At 49.6% G+C, this 16835-nt stretch overlaps 1 protein-coding gene and 1 pseudogene across 1 annotated transcript; one reads left to right on the top strand and one right to left on the bottom strand.

Moving 5' to 3' along the window:
• Positions 1-326: 326 nt before the first annotated feature.
• LOC129015914 (large ribosomal subunit protein uL1-like) lies at positions 327-953 on the top strand (annotated as a pseudogene).
• Positions 954-9417: 8464 nt separating this feature from the next.
• On the bottom strand, positions 9418-16828 carry LOC129015346 (cytochrome c oxidase subunit 4 isoform 1, mitochondrial). The gene is made up of 5 exons (XM_054453159.2): positions 16671-16828; positions 15148-15221; positions 11327-11494; positions 10560-10691; positions 9418-9682 (listed from the first exon to the last, which is right to left on the bottom strand). Exons 2-5 carry the CDS (start codon positions 15218-15220, stop codon positions 9546-9548), a joined length of 510 nt encoding a protein of 169 aa, XP_054309134.1. The 5' UTR covers position 15221; positions 16671-16828; the 3' UTR covers positions 9418-9545.
• Positions 16829-16835: the final 7 nt, after the last annotated feature.

Raw genomic sequence — 16835 nt, 5'->3', positions numbered from 1 at the left:
ACACCTGTAATCCCAGCACTCTGGGAGGCCGAGGTGGGCGGATCACGAGGTCAAGAGATCGAGACCATCCTGGCTAACACAGTGAAACGCCGTCTCTACTAAAAATACAAAAAAAAAATTAGCCGGGCATGGTGGTGGGCGCCTGTAGTCCCAGCTACTCGGGAGGCTAAGGCAGGAGAATGGCGTGAACCCAGGAGGTGGAGCTGGCAGTGAGCCGAGATGGCGCCACTGCACTCCAGCCTGGGCGACAAAAGAAGACTCCGTCTCAAAAATAATAATAATAATAATACTAGTGATCTTTTCCAGTTAGCACAGTGGGAGAAGCCATGAGCAGCAAAGTCTCTCGTGACACCCTGTACGAGGTAGTGTGGGAAGTCCTATGTGGGAACCAGCACAAGCACCCCAAGTTCCTAGAGACAGTGGAGTCACAGATCAGCTTGAAGAACTATGACCCGAAAAAGGACAAGCGCTTCTCGGGCACCATCAGGCTGAAGTCCACTCCCCGCCCCAAGTTCTCCGTGTGTGTCCTGGAGGACCAGCAGCACTGTGATGAGGCCAGTGCCATGGATATCTCCCACATGGACATCGAGGCACTGAAAAAACTCAACGAGAATAAAAAACTGGTCAAGAAACTGGCCAAGAAGTATGATCAAGCAGATTTCACAAATCCTCGGCCCAGGCCTAAATAAGGCAGGAAAGTTCCCTTCCCTGCTCACACACAACGAAAACACAGTGACCAAAGTGGATGAGGCGAAGTCCACAATCAATTCCAAATGAAGAAGGTGTTATGTCTGGCTGTGGCTGTGGGCCACGTGAAGATGACAGATGATGAGCTTGTGTATGACATTCACCTGGCTGTCAACTTGTTGGTGTCATTGCCCAAGAAAAACTGGCGGAATGTCCAGGCCTTATGTATCAAAAGCACCATGGGCAAGCCCCAGCGCCTATATTAAGGCACATTTGAATAAATTCTACTACCAACAAAAATTTTTTTTAAAAGTACTAAATAAATAATAAACAGAAATAAATCATGTAAGTGGTTATTATGGGTGATCGTGAATGGAGCCACTCATACTTCTAGCCACTGGCTCCCTGACCTGCATGTTCAGGATCTAGTGGTCTCCCACGCGAAGCATAGTGCTGTGTGAAAGAAGAGAACACTCACCTTGACAGGGTGGAGGCCCTCGGGCCTGCACGATAGGGGATAGGTGAGGCATTGCCACCTGCGTAACTGCTTCCGCTTCTGGGAATACACCCCAAAGAACTGAAAGTGGGGACTCCACAGATATTTGTGCACCTGTGTTCGTAGCAGCATGATTTGCCATAACCAGAAGGTGGAAACAACCTGATTTCCACAGACGAGTGGAAAAACAAAATGTGGGATATTTTTGTGGTACAAAAATGTGATCTATCTGTTCAACGCAGCATTATTTAGCCTTAAGAAGGAATGAAATTCTGACACATGCTGCAACATGGATGAATCCTGAAGACAACTTGCTAAATGAAATAAGCCAGGCGCAAAAAGCCACACACACTGTATGAATCCACTCATTTGTGGGCCCTAGACTAGTCAAATTTGTAGAGACAGAAAGCAGGATGGGGGGTGCCAGGGGCCGGGGAGGGGAAATGGGGAGTGAGTGTTTGGTGGGGACAGAGTTTCAGTTTGGAAGATGAAAAAGTTCTGGAACAAGTGGTGATGGTTACACAAGAGGAAACGGGGAATGTCCATGATGCCTGAGAATTGTGTGCTTCTAAACGGCTACCCTGACACCTTCAGCAGTAAACAAGACGGAACAACTTCTTCAAGATACATCTGAGCACACAGGTGTGAAAGTCAGTGTCCGAACCTGGGGCTGTACTTTCTTATACTCTAGAATACATGAAGACAAAAGGAGGCTCTAATGAAGAAGTCGTTCAAGATGGAGTCAGAATGTTCATCGAAAAGAAGGTACAGCTAGGGCTGGGCGCAGTGGCTCACGCCTGTAATCCCAGCACTTTGGGAGGCTGAAGCGAGCGAATCACTTAAGGTCAGGAGTTCGAGACCAGCCTGGCCAACATGGTAAAACCCGCCTATACTAAAAAAAAAAAAAAAAAAAAAAAAAATTCCAAAAATTAGCTGGATGTGATGGCATGCACCTGTATGTAATCCCAGCTACTCGGGAGGCTGAGGCACAAGAATTGCTTGAACCTGGGAGGCGGAGGTTTCAGTGAGCCAAGATCATGCCACTGCACTCCAGCCTGGGTGACAGAGCAAGATTCCAGCTCAAAAAAAAAAAGAAAAGAAGGCACAGCTAACACTAGGAACAGAAATGGACCATGCTGAAGACAAATCATCCAGCGAGTTTGTGTTCAGTAACCCAAACATCAGAGGAACTTACGGCCACAGAGAAAGCTGTAATATTTGAAACCTCAGGACACCTCGAGCCACGAGCTCCAGGAAAGCTCACAGAAGCCCTAGGGCTTGCTGAAGAAATCATGTGATTGTTATATGTTTAATGCGTGGCTGCCTTGTAAGGAAAATTAAGTGATGCATTTTGAAAATGAAGAAAAAAAAAAGGCTGGGCGCCGTGGCTCACGCCTGTAATCCCAGCACTTTGGGAGGCCAAGGCGGATGGCTCATGAGGTCAAGAGATGGAGACCATCTTGACCAACATGGTGAAACCCCGTCTCTACTAAAACTACAAAAATTAGCTGGGCGTGGTGGCACGCACCTATAGTCCTAGCTACTTGGGAGGCTGAGGCAGGAGAACAGCTTGAACCAGGGAGACGGAGGAGGCTGCAGTGAGCCAAGATTGCACCAATGCACTCCAGCCTGGCAATAGAGCAAGACTTGGTCTCAAAAAAAAAAGAAAATGAAAAAAAAAGGTTAAAATGGCTAATTCTATTTTATGTATATTCTGCCACAATTTTAAAAATTGGTATTTTTTACAAAATAATGTACTGCATCCAGCGGGATGGCGCCCCAGCTCTTCAGAGGGTTAGCGTTCACTGGCCTGTCGCGGAGTGTTGGGATGACCATTTCAACTGGGTGGCTGCTTCCGGTGAGGGCAATGGTGAGGCCAGTGGCGTCCTCACCACTGAAGCATGAGCCCTAACCCTTTACTCTCTGGCTGTGAAGTGAGTGAGCTTCTTGATTAGAGCGATGTGTGGGACGCCCAGACAGCAAACGAGGCACGCACGGTGCTGTTGCAGGGAAGGCAAATCCATTTCCAGAATATGGGCCTATTCTTGGAGGACAAATCTCTGCCCCTCCCCCGGAGGAGGGGGTCTAATGTCACCCACCTGCCACTGAGTGGCTGCCTGGTGCTCCCTCATGAAGCTGCCACCTCAGGGCACCTCAATAGCAGTGCCTGCAGGCAGCCCGGGGGAGCGGAAGCAGTAGGGAGGCAGTCTGTTGCGTGGCAAGGGTGATGCCATCTTGGAGCAAAACTGCCATGATGACCAATGCTGGACTCCTGCACACCAAGCTGTTCTGCAGGAAAGTCTTTAAACAATGCCTTTGGCATTCATAACCCCTCCCAAAGATGCTTATCCAACCTCCCCAGTGGTAACGAGCTTTGCCAAGAAAGTCTGAGGCATGATCAGCTGCCCATGTCTTTACCTTAAACACCTGCCATATAAAGGTGACTTTCTGGAAGGCAGGTATGGGGAGCCACTATCTGTTCTTAAGTCCCTATTTTTGTTCCTAAGTTCCTATTATTTCTTTCTGGTCAGGTGCAGTGGCTCACACCCGTACTCTCAACATTTTGAGAGGCCCAGGTGGGAGGATCACTTAAAGCGAGGAGCTCAAGACCAGCCTGAGCAACATAGCCAGATGCTGTCTGCACACAAAAATTTTAGATTAGCTGGGTCTAGTGGCACATGCCTGTAGTCCCAGCTACTCAGCTACCTGAGGCAGGAGGATCACCTGAGCCCAGGAGGTCGAGGCTGCAGTTAGCTATGATTGCACCACTGCACTCCAGCCTGGGGGACAGATGGAGATCCTGTATCTTAAAAAAAAAAAAAAAAAAAAAAAAAAAATTAATTAATTAATTAATTATTTCTGTGAAACTGAATTTGTCAGCCTCTTTCTTTGGCCTCTGGGCTCCCTTGGCCTTTGGATGTGGGTCTGCACAGACCTGTTCACCGCGGAATAGAAACCCATGTGGCCCGGGCCATGCCATGCCTCCATCCCTGTGCCATGGTTCCTTCTCCATAGCCCCAGCTCGTGTCCCCTGCCCTCATTCTGAGCCCTGCCCATGCTCTCCTGCTGCTTTGCCTGTCTCTCCACCCAGGGATTTCAATCCATTACAGCACAGATTCTTCACTGCAACCCAAACTCAGTTTCCTGCACTTCTGGAAGGAAGCAGGGCTCAGGAAAACTTTTCTACTCACAAGAGCTCCCGCTGGGGTTGTTTTCTTTTGAGGTTCAAAAGCACGGACCTGGCCTTTGGGATTTCAGGCTGTCTACACTTTCCCCACGAGAATCTGGATCTTGCCTGTACTTTCTTTGCCTGTCCTGGTCAGTCGCCTTCCACTCCCGGCAGTTTCTCTGCAGTGTGGATTCCTGCCCGGGGACGGTAGCCTGGGAGAGTGGGTATAGAGAGCGCTCCAGCCCCTTCGGGTCCCACTGAGAAGCCCCACAATCGCCTGTTTCTGCATGGGGCGGCCTCTCAGCGTCACAGGAGGGTCACAGGAGGGTCACCATGCTTCCCAGTGAGTGCCCTGCTGCTGTGTCCCAGGTCCACCCGCCGTCCCTTTGCTTCCCTCTGCATCCTGCTGCACCAAAGCAGATGCTGTGCCAGGCTGTGGCGCAAGTGACTAGTCCCCATCCATTTGTATTCCGCAGATCGTGAGGGGTTCGTGGGACTATTGTATTCCGCAGATCGTGAGGGGTTCGTGGGACTATCTCCTCACCTAATATTGTCCATTGGGTTTATGGTTTTGCTATCTAGTTACTCTGTCTTTACATGGGGATTCAGGGAAATTCAAACACTCTGCCACGATCTTCCCAGAACCCCCTCCTCTTTGCTTTTTAAACCAAATTGCCGACCATTATTTTTACTGCTGTATTCAGCCAGTGCTTGAGTGGCTTTGCCTTCATGGTTTTCAGTTCCTTTGCCTACCGTTTCTCCTTGCATCTCACTCCTCTTTGAGCAGTTTTCTTCTTCCTGGGCCACATCCTTCAGCACTCTTCTCAGCAAGGGCTTGGTAGTGGTATGTGCGGAAAAGAGAGATCAGATTGTTACTGTGTCTGTGTAGAAAGAAGTAGACATAGGAGACTCCATTTTGTTCTGTACTAAGAAAAATTCTGCCTTGAGATGCTGTTAATCTATAACCTTACCCCCAACCCCGTGCTCTCTGAAACATGTGCTGTGTCAACTCAGGGTTAAATGGATTAAGGGCTGTGCAAGATGTGCTTTGTTAAACAGATGCTTGAAGGCAGCATGCTCGTTAAGAGTCATCACCACTCCCTAATGTCAAGTACCCAGGGACACAAACACTGCGGAAGGCCGCAGGGACCTCTGCCTAGGAAAGCCAGGTATTGTCCAAGGTTTCTCCCCATGTGATAGTCTGAAATATGGCCTCGTGGGAAGGGAAAGACCTGACCGTCCCCCAGCCCGACACCGGTAAAGGGTCTGTGCTGAGGAGGATTAGTATAAAAGGAAGGAATACCTCTTTGCAGTTGAGACAAGAGGAAGGCATCTGTCTCCTGCCCGTCCCTGGGCAATGGAATGTCTCGGTATAAAACCCAATTGTATGTTCCATCTACTGAGATAGGGGAAAACCGCCTTAGGGCTGGAGGTGGGACACACAGGCAACAATACTGCTCTGTAAGGCATTGAGATGTTTATGTGTATGCATATCTAAAGCACAGCATTTAATTCTTTACCTTGTCTATGATGCAGAGACCTTTGTTCACATGTTTATCTGCTGACCTCCTCTCCACTATTATCCTATGACCCTGCCACATCCACCTCTCCGAGAAACACCCAAGAATGATCAATAAATACTAAGGGAACTCAGAGGCTGGCGGGATCCTCCGTATGCTGAACGCTGGTCCCCTGGGCCCCCTTATTTCTTTCTCTATACTTTGTCTCTGTGTCTTTTGCTTTTCCAAGTCTCTCGTTCCACCTAACGAGAAACACCCACAGGTGTGGAGGGGCAACCTACCCCTTCAGTGGTAGACACTCTTCATTTTTCCCCTCCTCTTGGTTAAAAGCTTAGCTGGTACTATTAATCTAGAGGAAACCACTGCTCCCTTATCTTCCAGCTTCTAAGATGTCTTTTAATATGCCTCCTGCTGTCATGCCCTATATAGGTAATGATTTTTTAATAAGCAGTTTTTTTTTTTAAGGGTCTTGCTATGTTGCCCAGGCTGGTCTCAAAACTGCTGCCCTCAGCTGGGCGCGGTGGCTCACGCCTGTAATCCCAGCACTTTGAGAGGCCAAGGCAGGTGGATCACCTTAGGTCAGGAGTTCGAGACCAGCCTGGCCAACATGGTGAAACCCCACCTCTACTAAAAATACAAAAATTAGCCAGGTGTGGTGGTGTGCGCCTGTAATCCCAGCTACTCAGGAGGCTGAAGCAGGAGAATTGCTTGAACCCAGGAGGTGGAGGCTGCAGTGAGCTGAGATCACACCACTGCACTCCAGCCTGAGCAACAGAGTGAGACTCCATCTCAAAAAAAAAAAAAAACCAAACTGCTGGCCTCAAGCAATCCTCTCGCCTAAGCCTCACAAGTAGCTGGGATTGCAGGCTCAAGCCACCATGCCTGGCCGTGAATTTTTAAATTCTGGAGAGTAGAAAACTGCCAGCTGGGAGGAAGATGAGCAGAGAAGGAAGAGTGACAAAGAGGGACGGAGTGTATCTTAAATTCCAAGGAACTTCAAGGTTAGGCTGGGGGGCAAGGTCTCCGTGATAACCCCACATGGAGATGCAGGCCCTAGATGGGGTGAGGAGCCTCATCTCCGAGGCATCTTCCCTTGAGGCCCCAGCCTGGGGAGACAGGCCCTCTCCGGCCTCCAGTGAGCTAAGCCAGGGTTGTTCCAAGGGCTCATCTTGCTCAAAGTCCTCCTGCTCCAATTTCATGCCCCGTTAAGGAGCCTCAATATTTTCCCTGAGCACCCTGGGAGGGGCAGTCTAGGGGTGAAATGAGACCCCGCACACACACACTCAGAAAGAGCTCGGTCCTCCTCTTCTTGTGGGCCGCGGCCCATGTGCCCTGGCATCTGAGCACCCTCCCCTGCCTCCTCCCATAGTGCTTCTGCCTGGTGGCCATCTTGCTGTCCTTTGAACACACCAAGCTCCGTTCTGCTTCCAGCATCATGCCTGCCGTGCATGCTTGGTGCTGTGTCCACCTGCCAGCCCAACCTCCCCTCAGGTTTTAGCGTGAGTGGCTCGTCTCATCTTCAAGTCTCAGCCGAAATGTCACCTCTTCAGTGACAGCTGCCCAACCCACCCCCACCCATAAACTTTTCTCCCTGTGTCCCCTCCCTCCACCCTGCTGGATCCTCTACTTCTCTGTGTATTTGTTTTACTTGTTGTCTGCCTCCCTGTGAGCCTGGGAAAGTGAGCACCTGGGGTCAGGTCAGCATCACGTCCCCATGGCATGCAGGTGACCAATGAAGGATCATGGGCTGAATCCAGCCATGAACCCCTGTGGCCTCCCAAATTCCCACTAAAATGGCAGTAAAGGGAGTTTTATTTTTGTAAGCATGAGGACAAAATCAGGATGGACAGCCATGTTTTGGAATCTGAATCCAATGGACAAACGGCAGTTCTCTCAGCAAGGTCAAGAGCACAGCTTCCTAAGCGGTAGGAGGGAAAGGCCAGGAAGAGCCTGACTTCTCAAGAGGACTCACTCAGAGCTACTCCAGACTAAAAGCAGAGGGCTTGTACAGCAGACTCGATTCCACAGGCAGACACCAGACACCTCTGCCTCCATCCTAGGGTGACAGCTCCTTTCTCTCGGCCTCTCCTGAGGGAGATGCAGGCGGTGATGAGCCTGGCCTGCTGCCTGGCCCAGGGAAGGTGGCTCCACCAGAGCCAGGCAGAGGGTCAGGGACCAGTGGGGCCGGGATCAACTACTTCAGCTTCCCCTACCACCCCCAGGAGCCCACCCTCGGGCAAGGAACTGAAAATGGCATCCCCTAGAGGACAGTGTGGGCTTTTGTAGTTAAACCATCAAGGGGTTCACAAGAGTCCTCACGGCAAGACTCCACAAGGCCCTGTAGCCCCCTGCATCTCCCAGGGGGCTCAGCTGGTCCTCGGAGAACAAGGGATCAAGGGCGTTTCTACAGCACTGGAAGGTGCTGGATTGGGGTGTATTTGACCTGCTCTTGATTTTGAACTGAGCCCAAACCTTCCAGCCAGCCAAGGTCCTTGTCCCATGTATTTCCTCTGGGCAAGATCTAAGGGTCCCCTTTCTCTTCCTGGCTACAGCTGTGCTTCTCCGGGGCAATTCTCTCCCCTTGCCTCATTCCTATCCACCAGTGCTGGCAGGAAACCCCTCTCTGCCAGCCATCTCTGCTACTCTCAGCACACAGGCTGCAGATTTGTTCTCTTCTCCAGACAGGGTCACCAGTTTGGGAACTGGTGCTTGGGTGGGACAGGTAACAGGATGAGTCCTGGAGAGCTTGCCAGGGGCCAGGATGATGCTCGTAAGACCACCGCTTTGACACTGGCCTTGTGACTACTTTTTAGATCAAAGAGTTGTGATTAGCCAGGGAGCTAAGCAGGCCACAAGCAGTCCAAGGGAGACGGGGCCAGCACCCACACCTCAGTCAGAGTTCAGAGTGGGGCTGCCCACCCTAGCCAACATGACAACTGCAGGGAGGGAGGGACAGCCCCAGAAGAAAAGTGGTTCATAGGCCGGGCACACTGGCTCACACCTGTTATCCCAGCACTTTGGGAGGCCAAGGCGGGCAGATCACCTGAGGTCAGGAGTTCAAGACCAGCCTGGCCAACATGGTGATACCCCGTTTCTACTAAAAAATACAAAAATTAGCCGGTCGTGGTGGTGGGCACCTGTAATCCCAGCTCCTTGGGAGGCTGAGGCAGGAGAATCCCTTGAACCCGGGAAGTGGAGGTGGCAGTGACCCAAGATTGTGTGGTTGCACTCCAGCCTGGGTGACAAGAGCAAGACTCCGTCTCCCAAAAAAAAAAAAAAAAAAAGGGTTGTGGTAACTCCTGCCGGTGTGCCTACTATAATGGGATTTTACTTATATAAAGATCTCTTGCCAAAAACCTCAAATTTCCTACATCACGGAATTCTATATTTTCGGTTTTTATATAATGTCCTCTCATACAATTTAAGATACTAGATTTTTGCCATTTCATTTGCACCCAAAATATATTTACTCCAGACCCTTGGGAGAAACCTATTGTTTTAATTAGCTTTCATTTAGGTATCATTAAAGAACTGATCACAAAGGGTTTCAGGTAAACTGGTCATTTATTAGCAGTGGTACAACTGTTTGGCATAACAGGTTTCCAGTAAATAGGCATGGAGTTGCATGGCGGTGACAGAGCCAGGCGCAGGTGCAGGCGCAGGCCAGCATCTCTCACTTCTTCCACTCATTCTTTTCGTAGTCCCACTTGGAGGCTAAGCCCTGGATGGGGTTCACCTTCATGTCCAGCATCCTCTTGGTCTGCTTGGCCACCCACTCTTTGTCAAAGCTTTGCGGGAGGGGGCCGTACACTACGGTGTGAGACAGGTTATGGGCAAGACTGTCTCAACAGGTTGTTTCTACGCCAATCCCTCACACAGGTTAAATCCTCCCGACACACCAGCCACTGGGTCAGCAGAGCCACCTGCCACTCAACACCCACTCAAACACATGGTTTCTGACCACTGACAACGCTGACATTTTAAAATTAGCCCTTTGTTTGTAAAAAGTTAGCAACAAAATAAGCTAAAAGCAGAAGGTCCTCTCTAAAGGCTATGGATAACAGGATCTGACAAACAGAGCCCAAGGTGACCTGGAAGATCAAATAGATTCAGGTCTGTTATTAACCCACATCCACATTCAAACCAAAAGTACGAGAATATAACTATTCAGAATGCAAAAATGCCTGTTCTGCCTGGACAGAAAGAACCTCGGAGAAGAGTCGTTACCATGAGCGAGCAACCCAGCAATGCCCACACACAAACTATCAGGTCGGGATCCCCAGATGCTGGCTGTTGAGATGCAGTCCTCACAACAGTCGAGACAGTCATTAAATGAATGAGTCCCCTTCTCCTTGCTCGAACCTTCACGAAGTCATCTTTTGCTAAGTGACTGGTGAGCACATAAATTGCTACTGAAAATGTGGTGTGCTGTACAAAGTAGTTAAGGTATTTTACCACCCAACAAGCATGGCTGACTATGAATAATCAGATGCTGGCTTATAAACTAACCTCCCACGACTTCAGTTCTCCAGGTCACCAAGGCCTGGAAAACAATCCTGAGATGAACTCTGGAATGCAGTCCCTATCTCACGGCCTCAAGTTGTGGAGGTCCCCCACAGCCCACCAATGGGCACTGCAGGCTGGAGCCCCAGGCCAGGCGCCCGTGCCTTCCTCCCTCTCTACTCACCATGGCGCTTCTGCCACATGATAATGAGCGCGGTGAAGCCGATGAAGAACATGGCACCGCCCACAACCGTCTTCCACTCGTTCGAGCCCCTGTTCATCTCAGCAAAGCTCTCCTTGAACTTAATGCGATACACTGGGGGCAGAGAGGACAGCCATTTACAGGTACAAAGGTCAGCAGCTCCCTCCTCTGCAACATTCAACCACTTCTCCCCAAAACCACACTTGTGAAGGAGGAAACACAGAGCTGAAGGATACACCAACCCGGGCCACATCATGTTCATGCACGTATGTGCACGCACGTGCCCACGCAGGCATGTGACAGAGCAAGAAAGGAAGAAAATGCAGTTTGCTTTAGGTGCAAATTAAAACTGCAAAATTATTTCTTACTTGAATTACAGTGTTAGGGTCTATTTAATCTCGTTATTTTTATGCCCCTTTCATATCAAACACTATGCATTTTGCTGAGTTTCTTTCAGTAATTTACAGTTAACAATGTCTTACTCAGCAAATATGCTGAGAGGCTACCTCCACTCAGCACAGAGAAGGGGGCCTAGCAAAAGATTCTGTCAGCTGGCAGAGCTAAGTGACTGGTGAGCACATAAACTGGGGCCCTGGGACAGTGACCCCGAAACCCAGCACAGCAACCCTCCTGTGCAAGACTGCTCTCTAGACAGTAGGCCCAGAAGTGAGCAGAGGCGCGCACACACACACACACACACACACTTCCAAGAGCTGCTGGGCGCGCCTGTGGGTCCCTTCAATACCCACACTCGACTTTCTCATCCATGGAGAGGCTGCTCCAGGAGGCCTTCTCCTTCTCCTTCAAGGCCTTCTGGCTGGCAGACAGGTGCTTGACATGGGCCACCTCCGGCAAGGGGTGGTCACGCCGATCCACATAAGCTGAGAGCGAAAAGTCTTCGCTCTTCACAACACTTTCTGAAAAACACATTGAATAAATCTTTGAAAATCCATGTAGGTTGAGAGTCACCACAAGGTGATACCTCTGAAAACCAAAACACACAGACATGTGCACACCTTGAAACCCTGGTTCTTCTCAGGGGGTCACAGCCACCGTTTAAACAGTTGCAGGAGTCTGGTGGAGGGGGAACAGAAGCACTTTTCATCACAGCCAACAAAAACCCACCAGGGGCAACTGCTAATGAACCCTGGGGCCAAGGTGCCCAGAGGCAGCACTTCCTACATTAACAGTTACCTGCAGGGCCGGGCGTGGTGGCTCACGCCTGTAATCCTAGCACTTTGGGAGGCCGAGGCGGGCGGATCACGAGGTCAGGAGATCGAGACCATCCTGGCTAATATGGTGAAACCCCGTCTCTACTAAAAATACAAAAAATTAGCCAGGCGTGGTGGCACATGCCTGTAGTCCCAGCTACTCGGAAGGCTGAGGCAGAAGAATCACTTGAACGCAGGAGGCAGAGGTTGCAGTGAGCTGAGATCGCACCACTGCACTCCAGCCTGGTGACAGAGCGAGACTTCGTCTCAAAATAAAAAATAAAAAAATAGAAATAAAAAAACCAGTTACCTGCAGACGTGAGCCAAGGCCCTCAAGGCTCCCTGAACAGGTGACTGGACAAAATGAAAGCCTATCTGCAAGGGACTCAAAACTATTGAGGAAGAACAAAAACAATAAAAAACTCAAAGTGTTTCAAGTTAAGAAACAAAGACACCTGAAAAGATAACCACGACAGCACTGTTCCAGGGAACCTGTGTCCAACCAGGACTGAGTGAGAAATCATGCTAGCTCTTTTAGAAACGAGGATCATGGAGCCATTCATTCAGAGCACATTTACCAAGCACCCTCTACAGGCAAGGCAGGGTTCTAGAGATCTGGGATCATCAGTGAACAAATCAAACATTCCCGCCTGGCTGCACACTTCTAGAAGTGGAAAACAAACAATAAACATAACAAATGTGCAAATCACATGTTTGGAAAAAGTACTCTGGAGAAAGAGTAGAGCAGGGGGGCGTCAGGAATGTGTGGATGGCAGGAAACAAGGGGCAACGTCCACAGGACGAGGCCAACCTAGGAGCCCAAATGCAGAGGGAGCGTGCTCTCAGGAGTCACCGAGCACGGGCAGTATCGTGCGCTTCTCCCTTCTGGAAATCATGTGCACATACTCACATACGCGTAATGCAACACACAAAACAGACACGGCAAGCCACAAACTGTTATACACATAGGAAGCAGGAAGATCTGAGTGAGGATTTCTGCTCTATCTGCTTCTGTTATTTTAGTGCCTTCAAAGCGGCAGGTATCACGTGGAAAAAGTTCAGAAATCAGAAAGGTAAGGAATAGCTTGGTTGTACTGAGAGTCTTCCCGCTATTGGAAGCTGTTTCTCCAATTCTGTCGTACATCTGCAAGAACTCTGTGTTACACACTGGTCTGGAGGTACAATGCCCGCAACAATGCTTCAACTCCATTAGCTCAGTCCCAGTGACCAAAATCTCCCAAATCATGTGAACAGTAAATCAACATTCAGCTTTAAGCAAGTCGCATATAGACTTCTCTAGATGTTTATCTTAGCTATGCAAATGACTAGTGTACTTACAAACTTATACTTGACACCTCATCCCAAAACTGAGGTGGGATTTGAGGGACATGAGATGGAAATGGCCTGAATTACTTTCTAATTTTAAAATCCTAATTCTATAAAAATGATGAGTGAACTATAAAGAACAGTTGTATACTGAATATTTTTATCAAGTTCAGCACCCCCCCAGAAGTTTCTAAAGTTTAAAACACTCAGCTTACACATGAGAGTTATTAAAAATAAATGTAAATATGGGTGATGAGAATGTTCTAGAATTGACTGTGGTGCTAATGACAAAACTCAATGAATATACTAAAAACCACTGGAGCATACACTTTAAATGGGTGACTGTTATATGAATTACATCTTGTAAAGCTGTTGTAAATGCCATGACAGGGAGACTGGGGGGAAAAAAGCTAGTATAATGATGTAAACCCTCAAAACCTTGGTGCATGCAAACCTCAAAATTGCATCTTCCAGAATAAGAATGGCCAATTCATGGTTTCAGGGGTTCTTCAGAGCTTCAGGCCTGGTCCCCCAGCAATTAAGGGAAAAGCAATGGTTAATATACCAAACATTTCTTTGAGAGAGAGAGAAAAACAAAGACTCCAGATTCTAAGGAATGTTTGTCACTGCTTCAACATGGACGATTTCTGCTGAGCCTCTGCTGGGGAGATCTGGTATATCTGGGCACCCCTCACTCAGGTGCATCACCACACAAATATCCCAACTGACTTCAGTGACGGCTGATGGTATTCCAGACTGCTTTAATATCTTATGTTGAGGACAGATTCATATATTATTCATGTATGACTTACGTAAGTTAAAACTTAACAGAGAAGACTTGTCTAAGAGCCTGCAGTTCGTCTTCATCTGCCTCCTATGTGCTGGAGATATGGCAATGACTAAGACAGGCAGGCTCCCTGGCCTCAAAAGGCTTACACTCTAAGAGGCTGAGACAGCGATACTCAAATAGACATGCATTCATGAGGCATCCAGTGTTATAAGGAAAAAGTACAGCAAGGTGAGGTGACAGCTTCCTGAGAAAGGGTGGTCAGGAGAGGCCGTTCTAAAAGCACATTTGTATTGAGGGTGAATGATTAGACAGGAGTGAACATCCACAACTCGGGGCTCTACGGGAGGAATGGAGTAAGGCCAGGGGGCTGGGGCAGTGAGCAAGTGGGGAGCGGTGGTTCTGATGGTAGTTTTTGGGTTTTGAGTACAATAGTCAGTAGTAAGATCGGAAAGGCAGGCAAGACCAGCTCTAACCAGGCAGGGTGTAGACTCTACTAAGGCAATGAAAAGACCATGGAGAGTTTCCTCCAGAAGCCTTCCCTGAACCCCACATTGGGCTAAATGCTTCTACCCAGGAGCCATCTCTTAAAAAAACACTGTCTTCATCCATCTGTCCCTCTTCAGATTGCAAACAGCCTCCTGGAAAGAGTGTGTATTTCATATTCTTTTTCTTCTCGGTGCCTAACAGTGTCTGGTACAAAGTAGATAGATGCCAGATACATGCAAAACTAAATGTGCTGTATGCCAGACACAGAACTAACCTCTGTCCATATACTTCAGGTGAGCAAAAAGATTCCTAAGCTTCAGTAGCTAGTCCTTGATAGAAATGAGATGAAAACCCAGCTCAGGCTAGGAAGTCCAGGCTCTTTCGTTTCCATTGCCTCTATAATGTAAACAGAGGTGATGCAAATGGTTGGGAGTTGTGGGGGCAAGGTGGGGAGGGAGGTCATTAAGGGCAGTTATGGTGCAGAAGATCTTTTGAAAAGGGTAGATCTCGAAGCTTAAAAAAGTGGAAGGGAAGGGAAGGGTAAGTATCAGTATAACCAAAGATCCAGAAGAGATTCAATCTGATTCATAAACACTTCTTAATCTAGAACCAAGCCCTGTGAGAACATTTATATCTCCCCTAAGGACCCTCAAGAGCCGAATTAAGGTCTTTAAAACTCCAGCACACGGCCTTATACACAGCAGGAGCAAAATGAAATTAGTTCAGCCTATTTAAAAGTAAGAAAAGTCACACTTACCATGTGCTCGTACACACACAGAGGTGGAAATTGCTCGCTTGCCAACTAGGCTAAATACCCTGGTAGCCAACATTCTGAAAGATAAAAATGTACACCTTCTCTATGAATAAGGGCAAACAGCAAGGAATGAATCTTCTTTTTGCCCCAGAGCATTTTGGAATTGTTTGCTTCTCCCCAACGCAAATGATCCATTCTTTATCACTGTCTCTGAATTCACAAAATAACCTAGGATGAGGTTTTTCTTAGTAATTGTCATGCTTTTAAGGAGCTTCATTATAAATCAACTGCCATAATATATACGCGCTTCAGGTGATTAACAGAACATTGGTCTTGTTAAAAGACAAGGAGAGGCCGGGCGCGGTGGCTCACGCCGGTAATCCCAGCACTTTGGGAGGCCGAGGCGGACAGATCACCTGAGGTCAGGGGTTCAAGACCAGCCTGGCCAACATGGTGAAATCCCGTCTCTACTAAAAATACAAAAATTAGCCGGGCATGGTAGTGGGCGCCTGTAATCCCAGCTACTTGGGAGGCTGAGGTAGAAGAATCGCTTGAACCCGGGAGATAGAGATTGCAGTGAGCCGAGACCGCACCACTGCACCCCAGCCTGGGCAACGAGAGCAAGACTCCGTCTCAAACAAAAAAAGGCAAGAGGAAAAAATGTTAACAAGGTGACTCTGAAAAAGCTAGAGATCATTAAAGCACTGTGCTGCCGTGACAGGCTCCATTCTTCAGGGGGTGGTGGGGGGAGGTAACTGAGTCACAGGGACGGTGGCACGCATCACATGCAACTGAGTATTTGTTTAAAACCTAATACCGCATAAACATTGACTAGAAGGGGAAACTGGAGAAGGCTGCCAATACAGCCCTGGTCAATTTCCAATCCCTGAGGAGAGCGGAAAACCTATGAGACCCCCGCCTCACCCGGGCCCTCCTCGATTCAGGCCCATCTACCTTACACGGCCCCCTTTAAATCGACCCTTCGGAGGACTGGTGAGGGTGATGTGGGAAAATATCCTCCTTGGGGCAGAATAAACAAGCATGACGTCAGGGCTGAACGCCCGCGTCTAGCTTCTCTCCTTGGGCCTAGCCCTTGCGTGAGCAAACAACTGGCCCCTTCCAGGCTGGAAAGCCAAGCGCCGCCCGGGAGCCCCGCAAAACCCGGGAGGGGTTGCAGGGACCTTTTGAAGGAGCAAGGGCGGAGGCTGTAGGCACAGAGCGCGGGCCCGCCTCCCCGCAGCCTGCGCCCTCGGCCAGCGGGCGCTCCAAGGTCAGTGCCCGAGGCCGCTCCGCAGCCGCTGCGCGACCGGGGAAGATGGGCCGGGCACTTCGGGGCGGCCCCCGAGCCTGGAGCCACCGAGCCCGGAGTCCCCGCGGGACGGCCTCAATGTCACCTGGCTCCGAGGCCCATTCGGTGCCTCCTGCTGAAGCCGAGCGGCCAGGCTGCGGGCGTGCAGACTTGATGGCTCCCGGCCCCCCGACCCGGCCCGGCCTGTCGGCGCCGCACCGGCCACCACCTGCCTCACCTGCCGCCACTGCCCGCCGCGACCGCCCTCTACGCCCGGTGTCCCGCGACCGGAAGAGAGCAAGGCCGCGCCGCGGAGCACCACGGGATCGAGGAAGACTCCGCCCGCACCGACCACACGGAGGTCACCGTGGAGCGGAAAAGAGTAGCGCTACGAACGTCGTAA

Source organism: Pongo pygmaeus, chromosome 18 (assembly GCF_028885625.2).
Source record: "Pongo pygmaeus isolate AG05252 chromosome 18, NHGRI_mPonPyg2-v2.0_pri, whole genome shotgun sequence".
In the NCBI taxonomy this organism is placed as follows: Eukaryota; Metazoa; Chordata; class Mammalia; order Primates; family Hominidae; genus Pongo; species Pongo pygmaeus.
This window is presented reverse-complemented; position numbering and strand designations above follow the sequence as displayed.